Here is a 20,906-nt window from a genome sequence, read left to right as displayed (position 1 = left end):
GATGACCTAGATCAGTAAGTCTACAGATGACACCCAGTTGGGAGGTAGTATTGATCTGCCTGAGGATCAGGGTCCTGCACTTTGGCCACAACAACTCCATGCAACACTATAAGCTTGGGGCAGAGTGGCTAGAAGACTGTGAAAAGGAAACAGACCTGGGAGTGTTGATGAATGCTCGGCTGAACATGAGCCAGCCGTGCGCCCAGGTGGCCAAATAGGCCAAGGGCATCCTGGCTTGTATTAGAAATAGTGCAGCCAGCAGGAGCAGGGAGGTGATCATCCCCCTGTATTCGTCTCTAGTGAGGCCACACCTCGAGCACTGTGTTCAATTTTGGACCCTTGTTACAAGAAGGATATTAGAATCATAGAATCATAGAATATCCTGAGTTGGAAGGGACCCTTAAGGATCATCAAGTCCAACTCTTGACACCGCACAGGTCTACCCAAAAGTTTAGACCATGTGCCTAAGTTCACAGTCCAATCTCTTCTTAAATTCAGACAGGCTCGGTGCAGTGACCACTTCCCTGGGGAGCCACTTCCAGTGTGCAACCACCCTCTCTGTGAAGAACCCCCTCCTGACGTCCAGCCTAAATTTCCCCTGCCTCAGCTTAACCCCGTTCCCGCAGGTCCTGTCACTGGTGTTAATGGAGAAAAGGTCTCCTGCCTCTCGACACCCCCTTACGAGGAAGTTGTAGACTGTGATGAGGTCTCCCCTCATCCTCCTCTTCTCCAGGCTGAACAGGCCCAGTGACCTCAGCCGTTCCTCGTACGTCTTCCCCTCCAGGCCTTTCACCATCTTCGTAGCCCTCCTCTGGACACTCTCCAACAGTTTCATGTCCTTTTTATACTGTGGTGCCCAGAACTGCACACAGTACTCGAGGTGAGGCCGCACCAGCACAGAGTAGAGCGGGACAATCACCTCCCTTGACCTACTAGCGATGCTGTGCTTGATGCACCCCAGGACATGGTTGGCCCTCCTGGCTGCCAGGGCACACTGCTGGCTCATATTCAACTTGCTGTCTACCACGACCCCCAGATCCCTCTCTTCTAGGCTGCTCTCCAGCGTCTCATTGCCCAGTCTGTACATGCAGCCAGGGTTTCCCCGTCCCAGGTGCAGGACCCGGCACTTGCTCTCATTGAACTTCATGTGGTTGGTGATCGCCCAGCTCTCCAACCTGTCCAGATCCCTCTGTAAGGCCTTTACGCCCTCATTTGAGTCCACAACTCCTCCAAGTTTGGTGTCATCAGCAAACTTGCTCAAAATACCCTCTATTCCTACATCCAGATCGTTTATAAAAATATTGAAAAGTACCGGCCCTAAAATGGAGCCTTGAGGGACCCCACTGGTGACCGCCCGCCAGCCTGACGCAGCCCCATTTACCATAACCCTTTGGGCCCTGCCCTTTAGCCAATTGCTCACCCATGGTATAATGTTTTTATTTAGCTGTATGGTGGACATTTTGTCCAGTAGGATCCTATGGGAAACCGTGTCAAAAGCCTTGCTGAAGTCCAAAAAAATCACATCAGCTGGTTTCCCTTGGTCCACCCTACGGGTGATCTTATCATAAAAGGAAATCAGGTTAGTTAGGCAGGACCTACCCTTCACAAACCCATGCTGGCTGGGACCAATGACTGCTTTGTCTCCCAGGTGCGCCTCAATAAGTCCGAGAACCATCTTCTCCATGATTTTACCAGGCACTGACGTGAGACTGACAGGCCTGTAATTGCTAGGGTCTTCTTTCTGACCCTTCTTGAAAATTGGCACAACATTTGCCAGCTTCCAGTCTACCGGGACCTCTCCAAATTCCCAGGATCGTTGAAAAATAATTGAAAGAGGTTCCGCAATGACGTCCGCCAGCTCTTTCAGCACCCGGGGATGAATCCCATCCGGACCCATGGACTTGTAGGGATCCAGGTGGAGTAGCAAATCCCGCACACGTTCAGGGTCAGTTGGGAGTTTGTCATCCCCACCGTCCCGGTCCTCCAGCTCAGGGCACCCTGGGTCCCGAAGCCCATCATCGGCAGTGAAGACAGAGGCAAAGAAGGCGTTAAGCGTCTCTGCTTTGCCTATGTCATTGTCTGTGAGGAGACCTTCCCTATCAAGGAGCGGCCCTATGTATTCTTTAGTTCTCCTTTTTCCATTCACATATCTAAAAAAAAACTTTTTATTTTCTCTCACAGACACAGCCAGCTTCAACTCTAGGTGTGCTTTGGCCACACAAACTTTCTCCCTTACAAACATGAACAGCATCCCTGTATTCATTCCATGACACCTGGCCCTCCTTCCAGTAGCAAAACACTCTCTGTTTCCGCCTAATCTCCATTAGAACATTCCTGGTCAGCCACGCCGGCCTCCTGCCCCGCCTGCCTGACTAGCGATATTTAGGAATTGCCTGATCTTGTGCTTCTAGGAGGCATCGCTTAAAGAATGACCAGCACTGGTGGACATCGAGGCCTTCAAGAGCAGTTTCCCAGGGGACCTTGCTGACTAGTTCCCTGAGCAGCCTGAAGTCCGCTTTCCCCATATCTAGGGATGAGGTTTTGGTGGCACTTTTCCTTCTGTCACCGTAAATTTTGAACTCAACCACTTCATGGTCGCTATGACTGAGGCGGCCACCAATCACCACATCTCCCACCAGACCCTCTCTGTTTTCTAGCAAGAGGTCTAGGAGGGCACCTTTCCTAGTTGGCTCCGTTAGCACCTGCACCAAGAAGTTATCATCTAGGTGCTTCATGAACCTCCTGGACTTGCTCGTGTCAGCCGTGTGGCACTCCCAGTTAACGTCTGGCAAGTTGAAGTCCCCCATAAGGACAAGGGGAGTTAATCTCGAGGCCTCTCTTAGTTCTGTAAAGAATAATTTATCGGCGCTATCGTCCTGGCCAGGCGGTCTGTAATAGACTCCCACAACGACATCCCCTTTATTCGTTCGTCCCTTGATCCTTACCCAGAGGCTCTCAACTTTGCCATTGCCGACCTGAAGTTCCACACAGTCCAGCCCCTGCTTCACATACATCGCCACCCCACCACCTCGCCTACCCTACCTGTCCCTCCTGAAGAGCCTGTAACCATCTATCGCAACACATCAGTCACAGGACTCGTACTTGGTGACACACATCCAGTTTTCCTACACATCACTATCACCTTCACATTGCCTTTGTCTCCTTGTCCTCACTGCCTCCAGGGTTCTGCTCTAACGAGCTCCAAGGGAGGCTGTGTCAGTGCTGGCCCTCAGGGGGACACTGCAGGAAACTTGCCTCTGACTTGGACTTCTGGAGAGATGTCTTCAATTGTCTCTGAGGGCCTGAGGTTCGTGGGCTCATCAGCAAAGCCCCCAGAGGGGTGATTGCAGTGCCTTGGGCTGGTGCTGTGCTGCTGAGCTGGGCCGGGCTCGTGGGACAGAGAGAGCTTGTGGCAAGAGGGCCGTGGTGCAGAGAGACTGCTGTGCCCAGGAGCAGCTCCTCTGCACAGCGCAGCAGGGTTGGAGACACAGAGGCACAGACACAGAGAGAAGAGAATGGGACAGGGGCTGAAGGCAGTTGGCAGGGGGAGGATGCTGAGAGCTGCCTGCAAGAGAAACGTGCACAGCCCTTGACAAGGTAAGTGTCTGGCTACAGGGCCATGCAGCTGCAGGTCCTGGAAGGGTCTCCTCTTGCTGGGTCTTGTTTCTGGGAGTGGGCAATGCAGTAGGCTTTGAGAGTCCTGCTGGGTTGCAGTGCAAGGTGAGGAAGTCTGCCAGAAGCCCCTTGGAGTGTCATAACCCAGCTGCCCTTTTTAGCCAAGACTTGGGTGTCCAAGTCTCCTCCAGACACTGCAGGGGATGCAGATTGGGTATTGGGACACCCCAGATTGCGAATATCTAGCTCTGTCCGTGGGGCATTGTCCTGGGCTGCATGCTTCTCTCCCGCAGGATGCAGCTCTCTCCTGGCATCCTTGTGTTATCCAGGTACCTCAAGGAGAAGACATCTCTGTACTAAAACCATGTCTGTGCTGCTTGATGGCTTTCTGTGGGCAGCTGGAATGAGGCCTCTGCACTCTTGGCGAAGAAGGAAAAGCTGAGATCCTGCTCATGTACCTGGAGATAAGGTGCGGATTCTGTCCATCTGCACTGGGGTTGGGGCTTCTTTGCTTTAAGCTGTCTCTACTTCTTTGGAAACACAAGAGTGTGATTGTTCTACTAAGCATAATAAAATCTGACTCACTCTACAGTGTGGTTGGAGGTGTTCTTTGCAACAACCCTGCAAAGTTCATGGATCCCGTAAGTGGACTGAACTTGAGTTTCCCCCTTGTTCCTACTTTCTGACTGCTTCAGAGAAGGAAGGACACCTCTAAAGTCCCCAGCAATCCATGCTTGCAGTGCCAGTCTCACCCAGCATCAGCTGGGACTCAAGCGATAGAGCTGCAGAAAGCTCCTTTAGCAAAGAGAGAGGCTTCAGATGAGAGTGCTTTAAGGCTTGCAGTAGGTTTTCCTCACAGAATTGTCTTCTAAATTTTTTTCTGCCTTCTACTTCTCTACAGACAACAGTGTTCAATGTCAGAAAATGCCCAACATCAGCTCTGTGAGTGAGTTCCTCCTGCTGGCATTCGCAGACACGCGCGAGCTGCAGCTCCTGCTCTTCGCGCTCTTCCTGGGCGTCTACCTGGCTGCCCTCCTGGGCAACGGCCTCATCCTCAGCTCCGTAGCCTGCCACCACCGCCTCCACACCCCCATGTACTTCTTCCTCCTCAACCTCGCCCTCCACGACCTGGGCTGCATCTCCACCACTCTGCCCAAAGCCATGGCCAATGCCCTCTGGGACACCAGAGCCATCTCCTATCAAGGATGTGCTGCCCAACTCTTTTTCATTGCTTTCTTGGTTGTAGCAGAGTATTCCCTTCTCACCGTCATGGCCTACGACTGTTACATTGCCATCTGCAAGCCCCTGCACTTCGGGAGCCTCCTGGGCAGCAGAGCTTGTGCCCAGATGGCAGCAGCTGCCTGGGGCAGTGGCTTTCTCAATGCTGTCCTGCACATGGTCAACACATTTTCCCTGCCCCTCTGCCATGGCAATGCTGTGGACCAGTTCTTCTGTGAAGTTCCCCAGATCCTCAAGCTCTCCTGCTCAGATGCCTACCTCAGGGAAGTTGGGCCACTTGTGTTTAGTATTTCTTTAGTCCTTGGTTGTTTTGTTTTCATTGTTTTCTCCTATGTGCAGATCTTCAGGGCAGTGCTGAGGATGCCCTCTTCTCAGGGCCGGCACAAAGCCTTTTCCACGTGCCTCCCTCACCTTGCCGTGGTCTCCCTGTTTGTCAGTACTGGCATATTTGCCTACCTGAAGCCCCCCTCAATCTCTTCCCCATCCCTGGACCTGGTGATGGCTGTTCTATACTCAGTGTTGCCTCCAGCAGTGAATCCACTCATTTACAGCATGAGGAACCAGGAGCTCAAACATGCAGTGAGGAAACTATTTTATACCTCTTCCTTCAGTATTAATAATGTGCATAAAATACTAATAGGATTTCTGCAAACAAACACTCTTAGTGCAAATTCTTGAAAGTAATTTTCTTTATTATTATTTCCTATAATTGGTTGCTTTGATTTAATGTTATTCTAAGCCTCCTAATTATTTTTATTTTATTATTATTATTATGAAGTCAATAATTTCAAATAACTTTACAATCATTATTCTTGTTTAAATAAAGACAATAAAGAAACTGGGACTATTTCATTAGTCTCTACCACAGTCTCTTCCCATCGCCAGTGCCTCCAGCAGTGAACCCACTCATCTAAAACATGAGGAACCTGGAACTAACGGTTGCAGTGAGGACACTGATTGAATACATATTCTTCAGCTTCGTTGACTATAACAATAAGCTTATAATCAGAAACACCTATTTTTTGAAAACTTTAAGATACATTTTTTTTTCTTTTTATTTGTCTGTGTTGTTATTTTCACTAGCTATTGTTTCAGATATAAATAATATTAATCTTAACCTCCTACTTGTTAAAGATTTACCTATAGAACCAGGCTTCCTGTGTAGGTAAACACAATAAAGAATCCAGAAGAAATTCATTGGTCTGAGCTGCCACCTCTTCCTATCCCCTCTGGAGCTGGGGGAGCACTTGTTGGGGCACTTGTGTTTTAGTATTTCTTTAGCCTTTAGTTGTTTTGTTTTCATTGTGCTGTCCTATGTGCAAATCTTCAGGGCAATGCTGAGGATGCCCTCTGAACAGGGCCGGCACAAAGCCTTTTCCACGTGCCTCCCTCACCTGGCCATGGCCTTCCTCTTTCTCAGCACTTCCGTGTTTGCCTACCTGAAGCCAGCTTCCATCTCTTCCCCATCTCTGGACTTGGTGGTGTCACTTTTGTACTCAGTAGTACCTCCAGCAGTGAACCCCCTCATCTACAGCATGAGGAACCAGGAACTCAAGGTTGCAGTGAGGAAACTGTTTCTATATGTGCTTCTTAAGCATCAGTGTTGTTAACATTATTGTGATTTGTATCATATCGTTTTTTGTACTTAGTATTATTATCATATTGTACTACTACTAATAATCCTCTAAATGCTACCATTCTATTTGAGAAGCTGACATGAGAGATTTTCATTTCATTTTTCATTTTGATTATTTTCATAACTGTTGATATTGGCTTAATTTTTTAAGTAATTTATTTACTTTAACTACGTCTTCTAATCAACCTATTGAACTAGATTTCCTCTGTAAGTACAGACAATAAAGAAGACAGCATAAATTCATTGGACTCAGTATCCCTCTCTTCCCATCTCCTCTGATTCTGGGGGGAGCAGCCCCAGCATGCAGGAGAGGCTCAGGGCCAAGAGGCTCACCGCCCACTGGGCTCTGCCTCTCTGCTGCCTTCGGGTTGGGGCTGCTGCTTCCCTGGAGCCATGGCCATGGCCAGCAGCAAGACGTGGCCTTGTCACTGCTGCTCCCTTTGGCTTCCTCATTGTTCTCTTGTGCTTTCACATTCAACTAAGTCTTGAGATCTCATGTATCTTGCTGACAATCTTGTTGTCTGTACAGTGGCATCTATTTCATTGCACAGCTCTTCCAAAGCTGGTGCTAGGAATATACCCAAGGAACTGCTGCATGAATAGGAACCCTACTTTACTGGGCTTCACTATGGATCAGAATCTAAGAGTGCTCAGTGTAGTGCTGGACTGGGAGTTCCCTTCTTGGCTGGCCATGGCTCAGCAAACAATAACTGGCCTTGACTGGCCTGGAACTGTCCCGGTTGTGCTTAGTCTGATGGCAAATAACATGCTGGAGAAGAATGTGGACCTGCTCTGTGGCTGGGCCAGGCCTCTTGTGCTGGCCTGGGGAGTGGGGCTGCCCCTGCGGGGCACAGGCACTGTGTGCTGGGGATCTCCCAGGAAGAGAGCAGGGCTCCTGCAGCTTCACAGACCTCCATCTCTTGAGCCGGGTCTGGCCCCAGCGTGGGGACTGCTGGGGAGGCCCAGAGCTGCCTTTGAGGCAGCAGCTGCGGTGCCTTGCAAGGGGCTGGGGCTGTGGTGGCCGTGCCTAGAGCCCTGCAGCAGCCTGTGGTGGGCACTGCCCTGGGGCCAGCACAGCCTGGGCTGCTGGGCTTGGCTGGGGAGAGGGCAGGGAGGTGGGGAGAGGTGGGCAGGGGCTGGGCTGGGCTGGGCAGTGCCCGGCAGAGGGCAACAGCAGCATCAGGGAGCGGTGGCAGCATGCAGGGGAGGGCTCCCAGCAGGGCTTGGTGCTGCAGAGCCAGGGCTGCGCCAAGGGAGCCCAGAGCTGCAGGGGCAGGGGAGAGGAGGCCGAGGGCCAGGGCAGCTGCTGCAGGGGCAGGGAGCTCAGCATGGCCCTTGCAGCCCCCTGCCCTGGGCCTGCCTCTGCCCTTGGCCTCGGCCCCGGCCTTGGCTCTGCTGGCAGCAGCGCTCTTGGCATGCACTTCCTGGCCTCCCCTCGCCTGCACACAGCTGCTGCCCACTCAGGCTGCTGCCACAAACGTGTCCTCACAAGCAGCACCACCCCTTGGGCTGCTTCTGCTGGCCTCTCCAACCCCACTGCCTTGACTCCTTTTCTCTACTGGGCCCCACCCCACCTTCCCCACCCAAATGTGTCTCTTGACTGTTGGCTCCATTCCCCTGCCCCATGGAATTACTGTGCTATGGCAGAACGTGTCTCCATTGGGCCGTCTACCAGACACAGCAATGAATACTATGAGCAGGACTAGAGGGGTCCTGCTTCAAGCCAGGGGGAGGCAGGGAGGAAAGGGAGAAACAGGTTTACTTGACTGTATATATTTAATGGCCTGGCACATCAGATCCACAAATGTATCAGGCTCTACTGCACAACGGTGCACAGAGTACCCTAATGCCATCAAGCTAGAAAGAGGTAGAACCCACCTGTATTTCTGGAGTGACAGGGGCAGCCCATTAACTGTACTGGAGGCTGAAGTGAGTCTAACTGGGAAGGAATGGCAAAAGCACCCCACTGGGACTGGCCCAGAGGCTATGTGCATCCTTGGCATAGACTGCTTCAGGAGAGGGAATTCTGAGTTCCAAGAGGGCACCACGGGTGGGGCTTTGGCAGAGGTGCCTTGGAGACAAAGGACATGAAGCTGTTGTCTACCTTGCTTGGCCTTCCGCAGAATCCTTCTGTTGGGGGTTTGCTGAGGGTTGAAGAACAGCAGGTGCCAATGGCTACCATGGTGGAGCACCTGAGGCAGCGTCGCGCTAACCGAGAGTCCCTGATTGCCATCCATGAGCTGGGTCATCGACTGGAGAGCCAAGGTGTAGATGTAGAGCTTGGGAGCATGGTTTAGTGATGGACTTGTCAGCAGTAAGATAAATTTGCCTGACCTGGGTTACACGTCCCAGAGTAATGTCAGGCACAATGCAATTCTTTTTGCCTTCTGCATCTATAGCACAGGAAGTAGGACTTTGCCCTGCTCCATTGACTGGGGAGGTCTTTTCACATTACTCAATTTAGTTTTCTGTGTCTGGAAGGGGAAAATTTTCCCAAAGAGGCCAAGATCATGGGTACAGCTACAGCCAATAAAAATATATTTTCTTTAGTTTTCACCCTGAGTTTTCCACAGACGATCCAAGAGAGTGATGGATGTCCAGGTGTCTACTGAGATTCAGGCTGAATTTCTCAGGATTCAATGGTCATTTCAATCTTTTTATTTTATTTTATTTTATTTTATTTTATTTTATTTTATTTTATTTTATTTTGTTTTGTTTTGTTTTGTTTTATTTTATTTTATTTTATTTTATTTTAATTATCTGAACACAACCCTGACTTATCTTAGAAAGGGTTTCATGTGCTAGGCTGGGCTGCAGTTACAGGGACAAAGACCACTGCTGGCAGTGGAGCTGTCAGACCTCCAGTCTCTGCTTTTCCTCCTGATGCAGGTCTCCATAGAAGTCACCCTGGATGAAGAACAATAGGAGAATGATCATCCAAACTGAAATGCAACAACATTCAGCCTTTGAAACAAGAAAATATATTTATTATTTGCTTTGTGAAATCTTTTCCCTTAACTACGTCATGGAAGCTCTGCAGTTAACAGCACAAGACATGAAACCTTGAAGAAAACTTTGGAGGAGATGTTAGGACTTTCTTCATTTTAATGAATTCCATGGTGTATTGTGGTGCTGAGTCTGTGAAGCTCTGGTACTGAGAGGACAATGATGCAACTGCTAGAGAAAGTAAAGTCAGAAGGAAAAGCTGAAGTGACTTGGAGTATTAATGGGCCCCACTGAGGGCTGTTACTAACAAAGCCTCCCCAGGGACTAGTTAGGGTAGATAATTGGAGGCCATGATTGCAGACAGGCAAAGCACTGTGCTGAGAAAGGTCTTGGTTGGTTTTAGTGAAGCAGAAGAGCCAAGGCCTGACCCCAGCCACTGTGAGAGGAGATCCTGAACTGCCACGTCTGGCTCAAGGCTGTTCCTGTTGTCTGAGGGGTGTGGTGGGCAGTGTGATGCCATGAGAAGAACAGTGGTATGACACCTCTGAGCTGCTGCACAGGGTTGCAAGGAATCAATGAGGCCCCATTGCAATGAGTATAACATATCTCCTCCTAAACTACTGCCAAGGGGAAAAACTTTCACGGCTGTTGGGCCTTCCCTTTTTACTAGCACCCTCTGCCTTCTCCTCTGTAGCTTTTCCTATGCTGTCCCACACATTGCCCTATTTCCTTGAAGTCTGGAGACATCCATCTCTGTTCACCATCTTGCTCTCATGCCTTGCTTTCACTGATGTCTTGTCAACCCTCACCAGCTGTTCCTTGAAACACAAAGCCAGGGTCTGATCAGAGGGTGACCTCTGGCACCACAGCATGACCCTTTGAGGGATATTTCTCCCTCTTTGTGACCAGTGCCAGCCCTTCTGGAACACTTTGTGGCAGTTTTTTTCTCTTCTGCTCTTTCTTGCTACCGCAGAAAGCTCCATCAGGGTGGAAACCACTCCTGAAGTAGGCATCCCAACTCAGCAGGCTCCTTGCGGCCTCTCAGCCAGCCAGACACAAGTCACCTCAGCAGCAGCTTCCAAGCCAGGGGCCTGCTGCTGGCCTTGCAGCTTCTTGGCTACACACAGCCAAGCCATGTGCCTGCTGCTGCCCACTCATGGACTCAATCAGAAGGGACAGGACAACCCATGTTGGGGCCTTCTTTCTGCCTGGGTCCTCCTGCGTCTGGAGGCAGAGGGAATCCCCCAGTCAGCATGCCAAGCAGGAGCCTTCTGCTGGCCTAGCAGGGCCACTGCCAGATGTCAGCCCAAAAGTGCAGCTCCCAAGGAGAAGGCAAGGGTGACTTGCCTCCTCCAGACACAAGTGACCTCACAGTTCCTTTGCGTGACACGTTCCTGCTGCTACCCTATCAAGTGCAGAGACAGAAGTGACCTCACAGTCCCTGCCACAGTCACATTCCTGCTGCCGGGGCAGGAGATCCTGAGGCAGAGCTGAGCTCCTCTGATCATCCCCGCCAATCTCCTCCTTGTGGCACACAAGCTGGTCAGATCAGAGTGAGCAAGAGATTAAAGATAAAGGGAAGAGGCTATAGGCTGTGTTTTGGCTTCAAGGGATACTTTGAGGTCAGGCATAAGAGTAGTGGATTCCTGTCAGGGTGTGGAGTAGCATTTAGGTTTGGGGATTAATGTCACTGGTTAAAATAGGGGAAGGGCTTTACATGACTGTTTTAAGCCAGCGTTACAGCAGAATCAACATTGCCTGAATGTTCTAATCTCACAGAAATCATTAATTTCTGCTGGCTAAACTCCTTTTCCCTCTCTCAAATCTCACATCTCTCTTGGCCAGGCTTCTCCTGTCTTTCCCATATCAGTCATCTTCCTAGGGGCAGCTTTCAGATGGCTTTCATGATCTCAGAGTATCTTTCTCATATCTGTTGGCTACTCCTTTCTTGAGACTGACGTGGCACCTAAGTCAGGATGGAAAAGAACACAAAGGCTGTAGGTGAACCCTGCACAATGTGCCCAGCAGTTCTTGTACCACCCCAAAATTTTGTTTCCTGCCTCCAACTTCTGGATACGGAATAGCTTCTGTGCACCCAGGGTATCTTTTTTTCCAAACCCTCATGCATGGTTCAGTTTGCCCCAAGCGTCTTGGAGGCAGTGGCCCCCTCTGTGTAGAAAACTGAAAGCAGTCCTAAAGGATGACTTCAGGCAAAAGCTGACACCTCTGACATGACAACCCCTACCCAAGACCTCTTCCTCTATGGGGCCTACCAGCTACTTAGAAAGAACCAATCTCAGAAACTACATGCACAGCAAGTGCCTTCCGCTGCCCTACCATGGACACTGGCAGATGTGAGCCTAAAGGCACAGATCCCAGCCAGGAGTCAAGGGTGACCTGTCAGCTACTTCAGAAAGCAGTCACCTCACAGGCCATTTAACAGCCATTAGCTTCCTGCTGGACTTAGTGTTTCTGATGCAGCACTGAGCTTATAATACCACACCTAGAAAACACCCCCTTTTTGGGCCAGGACCTGCCCAGGTAGAAGTGATCTGGTTGTGATCCTCCAAGCTCATGGCACACCTGCTGGGCTCCCAGCCTCTCTGACACTCAGGAGACAGTTCCGTGCCAGTCCCGGGAGATGCTAGGGAAGGAGGAACCTTGCAGGCAATGCTCTAGCACCCTTCCATGTTGGCGGACTGTCAGCTCCTTGTGCACAATGAAGATCATGTTCGTATCCAGAAGCCGTGAGCCTGTAACTGGCTTAGAAGACACTCAGGAGAAGTGGCCTCCAAGCCCCAGTGCCCCAGCCCCAGCCCCAGCTGGCAGTGCTGCTCTGCAGAGTGAGGGGGCTGTGGTGCCTGGGGCACGGGGGCACTCTGCAGGGCCATGCTGGGCAGGCTGGGAGACAGACCCAGCTCAGGAGGTCACTGCCATTTCCCCAGGGCTGCAAGGAATCACTCCCCAGGCTCCTTTGCTGGGGCTTTTTTGTGCCGTGGGGCTGCAGAGCTCTCCTCTGCCTGCTCACACCAGATTGAGCACTTGAGCTCTGCTCAGTCCACCTTGGAGGAGATCCCCCCTTAGGAGGGAAGTGCTGCAGTGGAGGCCAGCTGTGCCACTGCCGTGCCCACTGCCTGTCCCTGCCTGCAGTCCCAGCACAGCCCCACAGCAGCACTGGCACCAAGTGAGAGGAGCAACCGGGCCTGACCCCACCAGCAGGGCTCAGCAGGACAGGGTGGCAGTGGCAAGAGAGCAGCTCTGCATGCCCCAAGCGCTGGTGTTTCCTTGCCGTGCTGCTGGGATGGGACTCTTTTCCTCTGCACCCCTGCACACGGGCACTGCCCCTGCAGAGCCAGAACAGGTCTCAGAGGAAGGATGTCAGACAAAAAAGGGAGTTAAATCTTAACTTCCTTAAGGGTAAAGTCACAGAGAGCATGGCTTCACATGCACAGAGTCTATGAGCTACATGTATATTCAACAGGTACATCCATATCATTGTAATGGGTGCTTATTAGCTGAATTAATGTAATAAGAATATGCACAAACACAACCACAAAACAAAACAAAACAAAACAAAACAAAACACACAAACAGGTATACTGGCTCTTTCTCCAATTATTGACATTGCAAGTCATGTGCAGAAGCAGATCAGACATTTCTTGCATCCAAGACACATCTAGTCATTAATTTCCACAAGGCATCCTTAAGCTACTGGCTCCTCATGCTACAGATGAGGACGTGCTCTGCTGGAGGCACCACTGAGTACAGAACTGCCACCACCAGGTCCAGGGATGGGGAGGGGATGAAGGGGGCTTCAGGTAGGCAACCATGACAGGCCTGAGGAAGACGGACACCGTGGCCAGGTGAGGGGGGCATGTGGAAAATGCTTTGTGCCGGCCCTGCTATAGAGACGACAGGACTGTCACTTAGATACACAAGGTCTAATCCAAATACACTGCTCCTTCCTGTGGCAGCTGGGCTCTTGGCCCCTAGCCCCTCCTGGATGCTGAGGCTGCTGCCCCACCTCCAGAGGAGATGGGAAGAGAGGGATACTGAGACCAAAGCATTTCTGATGGTATCTTTATTGTCTTTATCTACCAAGGAAGCCTGGTTCTCTATGTATGTTAGAAGATATGGTCAAAGCAAACACAAAATGTAACATTTAGAATGGTAAGAATTACATTATTAAAAACAAAATAAAATATTTTAAAAATTCAACAGAGAAAAATAATTTTAAAAATATCATATCATTTTCCCAAATAACATTTTATTTCTGTTAGGATTATTATAAATTAAAATGTTTTGATAGCACCAGTAATGATAAAAATGATATGATATAATATGAATCAAAATTGCATATAATCAGATATACATCTTCTGAACACATCACTGATGATCCAGAAGCATGTATTGAAGAAGTTTCCTCACTGCATCCTTCACCTCTTGGTTCCTCATGCTGTAGATGAGGGGGTTCAGTGCTGGAGGCACCACCGAGTACAGAACTGCCATTACAATGTCCAAGGATGGGAAGGAGATGGAGGGGGACTTCAGGTAGGAACACATGCCAGTGCTGATCATCAGGGAGACCATGGCCAGGTGAGGGAGGCACATGGAAAAGGCTTCGTGCCGTCCCTGCTCAGAGGGAATCCTCAGCACTGCCCTGAAGATCTGAATATAGGACACCACAATGAAAACAAAACATCCAATGGTTAAGCAGGCACTAAAGATGAGAAGCTGACCTTCCCTGAGATAAGCATCTGAGCAGGAGAGCTTGAGGATGTAGGGGATTTCACAGAAGAACTGGTCCACAGCATTGCCTTCACAGAGGGGCAGGGAAAATGTGTTGGCCGTGTGCAGGACAGCATTGAGAAAGCCACTGCCCCAGGCAGCTGCTGCCATCTGGGCACAAGCTCTGCTGCCCAGGAGGCTCCCGTAGTGCAGGGGCTTGCAGATGGCAACATAGCGGTCATAGGCCATGATGGTGAGGAGATAATACTCTGAGCCAAACAAGAAGAATAAAAAGAAGACTTGAGCAGCACAGCCTTGATAGGAGATGGTCCTGGTGTCCCAGAGGGCATTGGCCATGGCTTTGGGCAGAGTGGTGGAGATGCAGCCCAGGTCGAGGAGGACGAGGTTGAGGAGGAAGAAGTACATGGGGGTGTGGAGGCGGTGGTGGCAGGCTACGGCGCTGAGGATGAGGCCGTTGCCCAGGAGGGCAGCCAGGTAGATGCCCAGGAAGAGCGCGAAGTGCAGGAGCTGCAGCTCGCGCGTGTCTGCGAATGCCAGCAGGAGGAACTCGCTCACTGAGCTGATGTTGGGCATTTGCTGCCTTTCATCAAAGGTACTGCATAGAAGGAAAAATACAGACTGTTAGGGGAAATTTCCCCGAACAATACTCATTTCCTTTCTCATTAAAGCCTTCACATTATCTTTCTTTCAAGGTGACCTTTGTGTCTCTCCCTGGTTGTAGCCCTGCTTTGTGCTTGCTGAATGTCCTGTACACAGCACACAGCCACACAGCTCCACTGCAGTGGTAAATGTTGTTGCTATGGGCAAAAACCTCAGCCAGAAGTCACTTCCAGGAGGCCTGCTCTGTCCATCCCCTGCTGCCCAGCTGCTGGCTGCTTACAGTACTCAGCTGGGGGATGGCTGCACTCAATGTTTGTGCTGAAAAATCACATCTCCTTTACTGCAGGTCCTGAAGAAGAGCTCAGAAAAGCCCTGGTGCAGCCTGTAAGCAGAGAGAAGAGAAGGGATATTCTCAGGTTTGTCACTAAACTGTTTATGTCTCAGTTCAAGGCAGTAGAAGCTCAGTCACCTGTGCAAATCCAACCACTCTGTTAACAGAGAGCCTGCCCCACAATCAGAGCAGGAAGAGGCAGGCAGAGAGTGCAGAAAGTGACTTCTCTTTTCAGGCAGCCCCTGCACTGCCCTTCCCCTGCCCAAGACCCTGGGCTCCCAGGCAGGCTGAGTGCAGGGACCCTGGTCTGCACCACAGCGCTGGGCAGCCCTGCCTGAACACCCAGCTTCTCCTTCCTCCAGGACCAAAAGCTGCATTGCCCTCCAGCCAGAGACTTACCAGGTTCAGGGCTGGGAAGTGTTCTCCCCCAGTGAGCTCTGTGCATCCTGCCACTTCTGCCTGCCTTTAAGCACTCTGTCTCTGCTGTGCTGTGCAGAGGAGCTGCTCCTGGGCACAGCTGTCTCTCTGCACCACAGCCCTCTTGCCACGAGCTCTCTCTGTCCCATGAACCTGGCCCAGCTCAGCAGCACAGCACCAGCCCAAGGCACCGCAATGACCCCTCTGGGGGCTTTGCTGATGAGCCCACGAGCCTCAGGCACTCCGAGACAATTGAAGACATCTCTCCAGAAGTCCAAGTCAGAGGCAAGTTTCCTGCAGTGTCCCATTGAGGGCCAGCACTGACACAGCCTCCCTTGGAGCTCGTTAGAGCAGAACCCTGGAGGCAGTGAGGACAAGGAGACAAAGGCAATGTGAAGGTGACAGTGATGTGTAGGAAACCTGGATGTGTGTCACCAAGCACAAGGCCCATGTTCCCTAGGAAGGAGATCCTTTCTCTTCCCACATTGCTCAGGGCTCTTTGTGGGGCAGTAGGAGATGGGGATGTGCATGGCCAAGTGCAGGAGAATGGCACGACCTCTGCCTGATTCATGGGTGCATGCACAGAGATAGAGGACCTTGTGCTCATTATCAAGATGTCTCCTCACAGGCCTCTGTGGCAGTGAGTTTCAGTCAGGCCTCAGTGTTGGGACTTTCAGCCTTGGTAGAACCCTTGCTCCTCTCCACACCAGGCTGTCCTAGGGACTCCCAGACTTTCACCTCTTTACCAGCTAGTTGTAAGCACTTGTCCGTTTGGTGTCACACCGGGTCTGAGCTGAGTCTGACAACTCAGATCTTCTTGGTGGCCATGGTCCTCATAAGGCAGCACTGTAGGAAGCTGGCCTGGTTCCTGGTGAGCACGCACCACTGCTTGTATGCACCGCACTGATGTTTCATTCTGTCAGGTGTTAATGTCTTTACACAGATGGTTCAACCTTTCTGTGATTGTGCTGTCTCTGACAAGACAACAGCAGCAGGAGTTGCAGGAAAGTTTGGATAACACAGGAGTAACCAGTTGAATGGAACTGCAGCACAGAGTCACAGAAGCACAGGATATGGAAGGCTGCCAGGTTCCACCTCTTCTGTGCTTCCTTCTCATGCATGCTGTCAGTTTGTCTGGAGCTGTGTCCTGAATGTTATGGGGCTGTGCAGGTCAAAATTAGAAGGGCCAAAGCCCAGCTGGAGCTCCATCAGTATATTACTGTCAAAGACAATAAAAAGCTGTTTATATAAATACTTTAAATAGAGGAGGATTACGGAGAATCATCATCCTTTATTAGATCTGAGGGGAAATCTGGTAATGATCTAGAGATAAGGTAAAGGCTGAGGTACTTAATTCCTTCTTTGCCTCAGTCTCCAGCAGCAAGACCAACTGTTCCCCTGGACATTTCTTCCTCCTTGTGACCAACGCCAAACTTCCAGGGCACACATTGTGGCAAGTTCTTCTCTCCAGCTCTTTCATATTACCAAAGGAAGCTCCATCAGGGAGGAAACCACTCCTGAAGTAGGCATCCCAACCCAGCAGACTCCTTGCGGCCTGGCAGCCAAGCAGGCACAAGTCACCTCAGCAGCAGCTTCCAAGCCAGGGGCCTGCTGCTGGCCTTGCAGCTTCTTGGCTACACACAGCCAAGCCATGTGCCTGCTGCTGCCCACTCATGGACTCAAGCAGAAGGGACAGGACAACCCATGTTGGGGCCTTCTTTCTGTCTGCGTCCCCCTGGGTTTGGAGGCAGAGAGGATCCCACAGTCAGCATGCCAAACAGGTGCCTTCTGCTGGCCTAGCAGGGCCACTGCCAGATGTCAGCCCAAAAGTGCAGATCCCAGGGAGAAGTCAAGGCTGACCTGCCACCTCCAGGCACAAGTGACCTCCCTGTCCCTTTCCGTGACACGTTCCTGCTGCTGCCCAATCAAGTGCAGAGACAGAAGTGACCTCACAGTCCCTGCCACAGTCTCATTGCTCCTGCTGGGGCAGGAGATCCTGAGGTAGGGCTCAGAGCATTCCCACCCATCTCCTTGTGGCCCACAAGCTGATCAGACCCATGGCCCCTCAAATTCAGCTTTGAATGCCATTTGACTACACAGTAACCTCGGTTCCTGCCTTCCCCCAAGGTGCCAAGCGCCTTAAGGTACGGTTTAGGAGGGTTGTTGAAGGTGAGAAGGTTAATGCACAGGTACAGGGACTTTCAATGTTATTTGTTCATGTATCGTATTAGGGACTAGGGCTCACCTTTCTGTATTAAACATTAAGGAAAAATTAGTTTTTGTGTTACCAAGTGTTTGGTATTCTGTTTAAGGTGTGACATCTGTGGTTAGGGTATGGGCAAGCTTTGTGGTTTAGGGTTTTGTTTATCTCTGTTAAGAATAATAAGGTGATCTTTAATGTCCCTTTGAACCAAAACCATTCTATGATTCTGTGATCCCATGTTTCTATGATTACCTGTGACACTGCTACCGTTGTCCATACAAAGCCCATAAAGGCTCTCCTCAGAGCTTTTAACCAAGATTTTTGGTTAGTCTGGCTGGCATCCTCTTACAAGTGGTGTCCACCAGGGGTCGGTACTGTTTAAGGTCTTTATTGATGACGTAGATGAGGGGATTGAGTGTACCCTCAGTAAGTCCTGGAACATGTCCAGAGAAGGGCAACCAAACTGTTGAGGGGACTGGAGCACAGGTCTTATGAGAATCGGCTGAGGGAACTGAGATTATTTACTTTGGCGAAGAGGAGGCTCAGGGGAGACCTCATTGCACTCTACAACTTCCTGAAGAGAGGTTGTGATGAGGTGGGGGTCAGCCTCTTCTCTCAGATAACTAATGATAGGACTTGAGGAAAAGGCCACAAGTTGTGCCTGGGGATGTTTAGATTAGATATCACAAAAAACTTTTCTCTCAAAGAGTAGTCGGGAACTGGAATGGTCTGCTCAGGGACATGGTGGAATCACTGACCATCACAGTGTCCAAGGAGCACCAGGACAAGGTGCTAGGAGATATGGCTTAGTAGCTTAGTGGGTAGTATTAGTGATAGGACGGTTGGACTAAATGATCTTGGAGGTCCTTTCCAAATCTGTGTTTTTATGATTTCTATAACTCTGTCATAGGGCAAGGGAAATGGTTTTAAACTTCAAGAGGGTAGATTTAGATTCGATAGTCAGATGAAATTCTTGACTTGGAGGTGAGGCACTGGAACTTGTGCTGTGGGTCCAGAGGTCACCGAGAGGGAGTTTGGATCAGCCCATGCCCTTGTGTTTGAAGGAACAGCTGGTGAGAGTGGAGAGGCAGCAGTGAAATCATGGGAACAGCAGAGTGAGAGCAAGGTGGGGAAGAGAAGTGTCTGTCTGCAGCCTTCAGGGAAGTGTGGGACAGCACAGGAAAGCGTGCAGAGGAGAAGGCAGAGGGCTCTGACAAGAATGGAAGGCTTCAGCTGCACTGACAACTTTTTCCCCTTGGCCTTGGCTTAGGAGGAGATGTGTTATACTCATGGCATTGGAACCATGTATTCTCCTTTCAACCTTGTGCAAACACCAGGAGGTGTCATATCACTGCCCTTCACATGATATTGTGGGCATCACACCCTACCCCACAGACCCCAGGAAAAGTGAGACATGGGGATGCTGGGGGTGCAGGATCTCCCCTCCCAGTGGCTGGGATCAGGCCTTCACCTTCTGATTCACCAAAATAAACAGTGATTTTCTCAGCACAGTGCCTTTGTCTCTCTGTAATCATGGCTTCCAGTTATCTGCCCTAACAATTCCCACAGGAGGCTTTGTGAGTAACCGAATAAAATAGCCAACAGAGTACTGAGTATTCTAATACTACAGAATAGTGTAGCCAACAGAGGTGAGACAGGTACTCTGATATAATAACAGCCATCAGAAAGCTGATCCCAGTTAGATGACTGATATGGGCAGGTTAGGAGTAGCCTGGCCAGGAGAAATGTGAGATTTGGAGGAGGGAAGAGGAAGGGAAGAGGAGCTCGGAAGCTTACCTTTGTAGAGGTAAGAGGGTTCCTGTAATGTTGATGCTGCTGTTAAAACTGACTTCAGTCTTGTAAGGCCTGTAAACAATAACAATAATCCCTCCACCTAAACATTAGTGCAACATCCTGACAGGAATCCACTATTGGAAATCAGAACTCAAAATATCACCTCAAGAAAAACTCAGCGCAGAGCCCCTGTCCCTTACATTTACTCTCTTGCTCACCCTGATCCCTGCCCTTAACACTACCATTAAATGCTCTATTTATCTCTAGCCTTCTTGCCAGACCTAAACAAAACCCTAAACCATAATGCTTGCCCATACCCAGACCACAGACTTGACACCACAAACAGAACACCAAACCTTCCAACTAAAACTTTGTTTACTTTCTAAACCAGAAAGGTAAGCCCCAGTCCATAGAGGACAAGAGAAAGGTGAGCTCTGCCTCAGGATCTCATGGCCTAGCAGGAGGAATGTGACTGTGGCAGGGACTGTGAGGTCACCTCTGTCTCTGCACTTGATAGGGCAGCAGTAGGAACGTGTCACAGAAAGGGACTGTGAGGTCATTGGTGTCTGGAGGTGGCAGGTCAGCCTTGACTTCTGACTTCTCCCTGGGATCTGCACTTTTGGGCTGACATCTGGCAGTGGCCCTGCTACGCCAGCAGAAGGCACCTGCTTGGCACGCTGACTGTGGCATCCCCTCTGCCTCCAGAGCCAGGAGGACCCAGGCAGAAAGAAGGCCAAAACATGGGTTGTCCTGTCCCTTGTGCTCGAGTCCATGACTGCACAGCAGCGGGCACAAGGCTTGGCTGTGTCTAGCCAAGAAGCTGCAAGGCCAGCAGCAGTCCCATGGCTTGGAAGCTGCTGCTGAGGTGACTTGTGTCTGCTTAGCTGGATGCAATTATCTGCCCTAACAAGGCCCTGGGGAGGCTTCATTAGTAACAGCCCTCAGTGGGCCCATTAATACTCCAAATCACTTCAAGTTTTCCTCCTGATTTCACTTTCTCTAGCAGTTGCATTATTCTCCTCTCAGTACCTGAGCGTCATAGCATCAGATCAAAATACACCATGGTACTCATTAAAATGCAGAAACTCCTAACATCTCTTCCATAGTTTTCTTCATGACTTCAAGACTTGTACAGCTAATGTCAGAGCTTGCATGAAGTAGTTAAGGAAGAAGATTTCAAAAAAGCAGCTAATACAAAACTGTTTTTGTTTAAAGGCTGAATTTTGCTGCATTTCAGTTTTGAGCATCATTCTCCTGTTGCTATTGATCCAGGGGGACTTCTTTGGAGACCTTCATTGGGAAGAAAAACAGAGTCTGGAGGTCTGACACCTCCACTGCCAGCAGTAGTCTTTGTCCCTGTAACTGTAGCACAGTTC

General features: G+C 50.3%; 2 protein-coding genes across 2 annotated transcripts; one reads left to right on the top strand and one right to left on the bottom strand.

The window, feature by feature from the left end:
• Nucleotides 1-4,539: 4,539 nt before the first annotated feature.
• Nucleotides 4,540-9,415, top strand: LOC309888289 (olfactory receptor 14C36-like; the record flags this gene model as incomplete). The annotated part of the gene is made up of 3 exons (XM_082780528.1): nt 4,540-5,229; nt 6,213-6,416; nt 9,380-9,415. The coding sequence occupies 3 exons, from the start codon at nt 4,540-4,542 to the stop codon at nt 9,413-9,415; spliced, it is 930 nt and encodes a 309-aa protein (XP_082636654.1).
• A 4,407-nt stretch (nt 9,416-13,822) lies between these two features.
• LOC309888288 (olfactory receptor 14C36-like) lies at nt 13,823-14,758 on the bottom strand (the record flags this gene model as incomplete). Its single annotated transcript, XM_082780527.1, has 1 exon — nt 13,823-14,758. The coding sequence occupies one exon, from the start codon at nt 14,756-14,758 to the stop codon at nt 13,823-13,825; it is 936 nt and encodes a 311-aa protein (XP_082636653.1).
• Between the last annotated feature and the right edge of the window lie 6,148 nt (nt 14,759-20,906).

The sequence above is a fragment of the Aythya marila genome, assembly GCF_965140915.1.
Source record: "Aythya marila genome assembly, chromosome: 28".
Classification (NCBI taxonomy): Eukaryota; Metazoa; Chordata; class Aves; order Anseriformes; family Anatidae; genus Aythya; species Aythya marila.
This window is presented reverse-complemented; position numbering and strand designations above follow the sequence as displayed.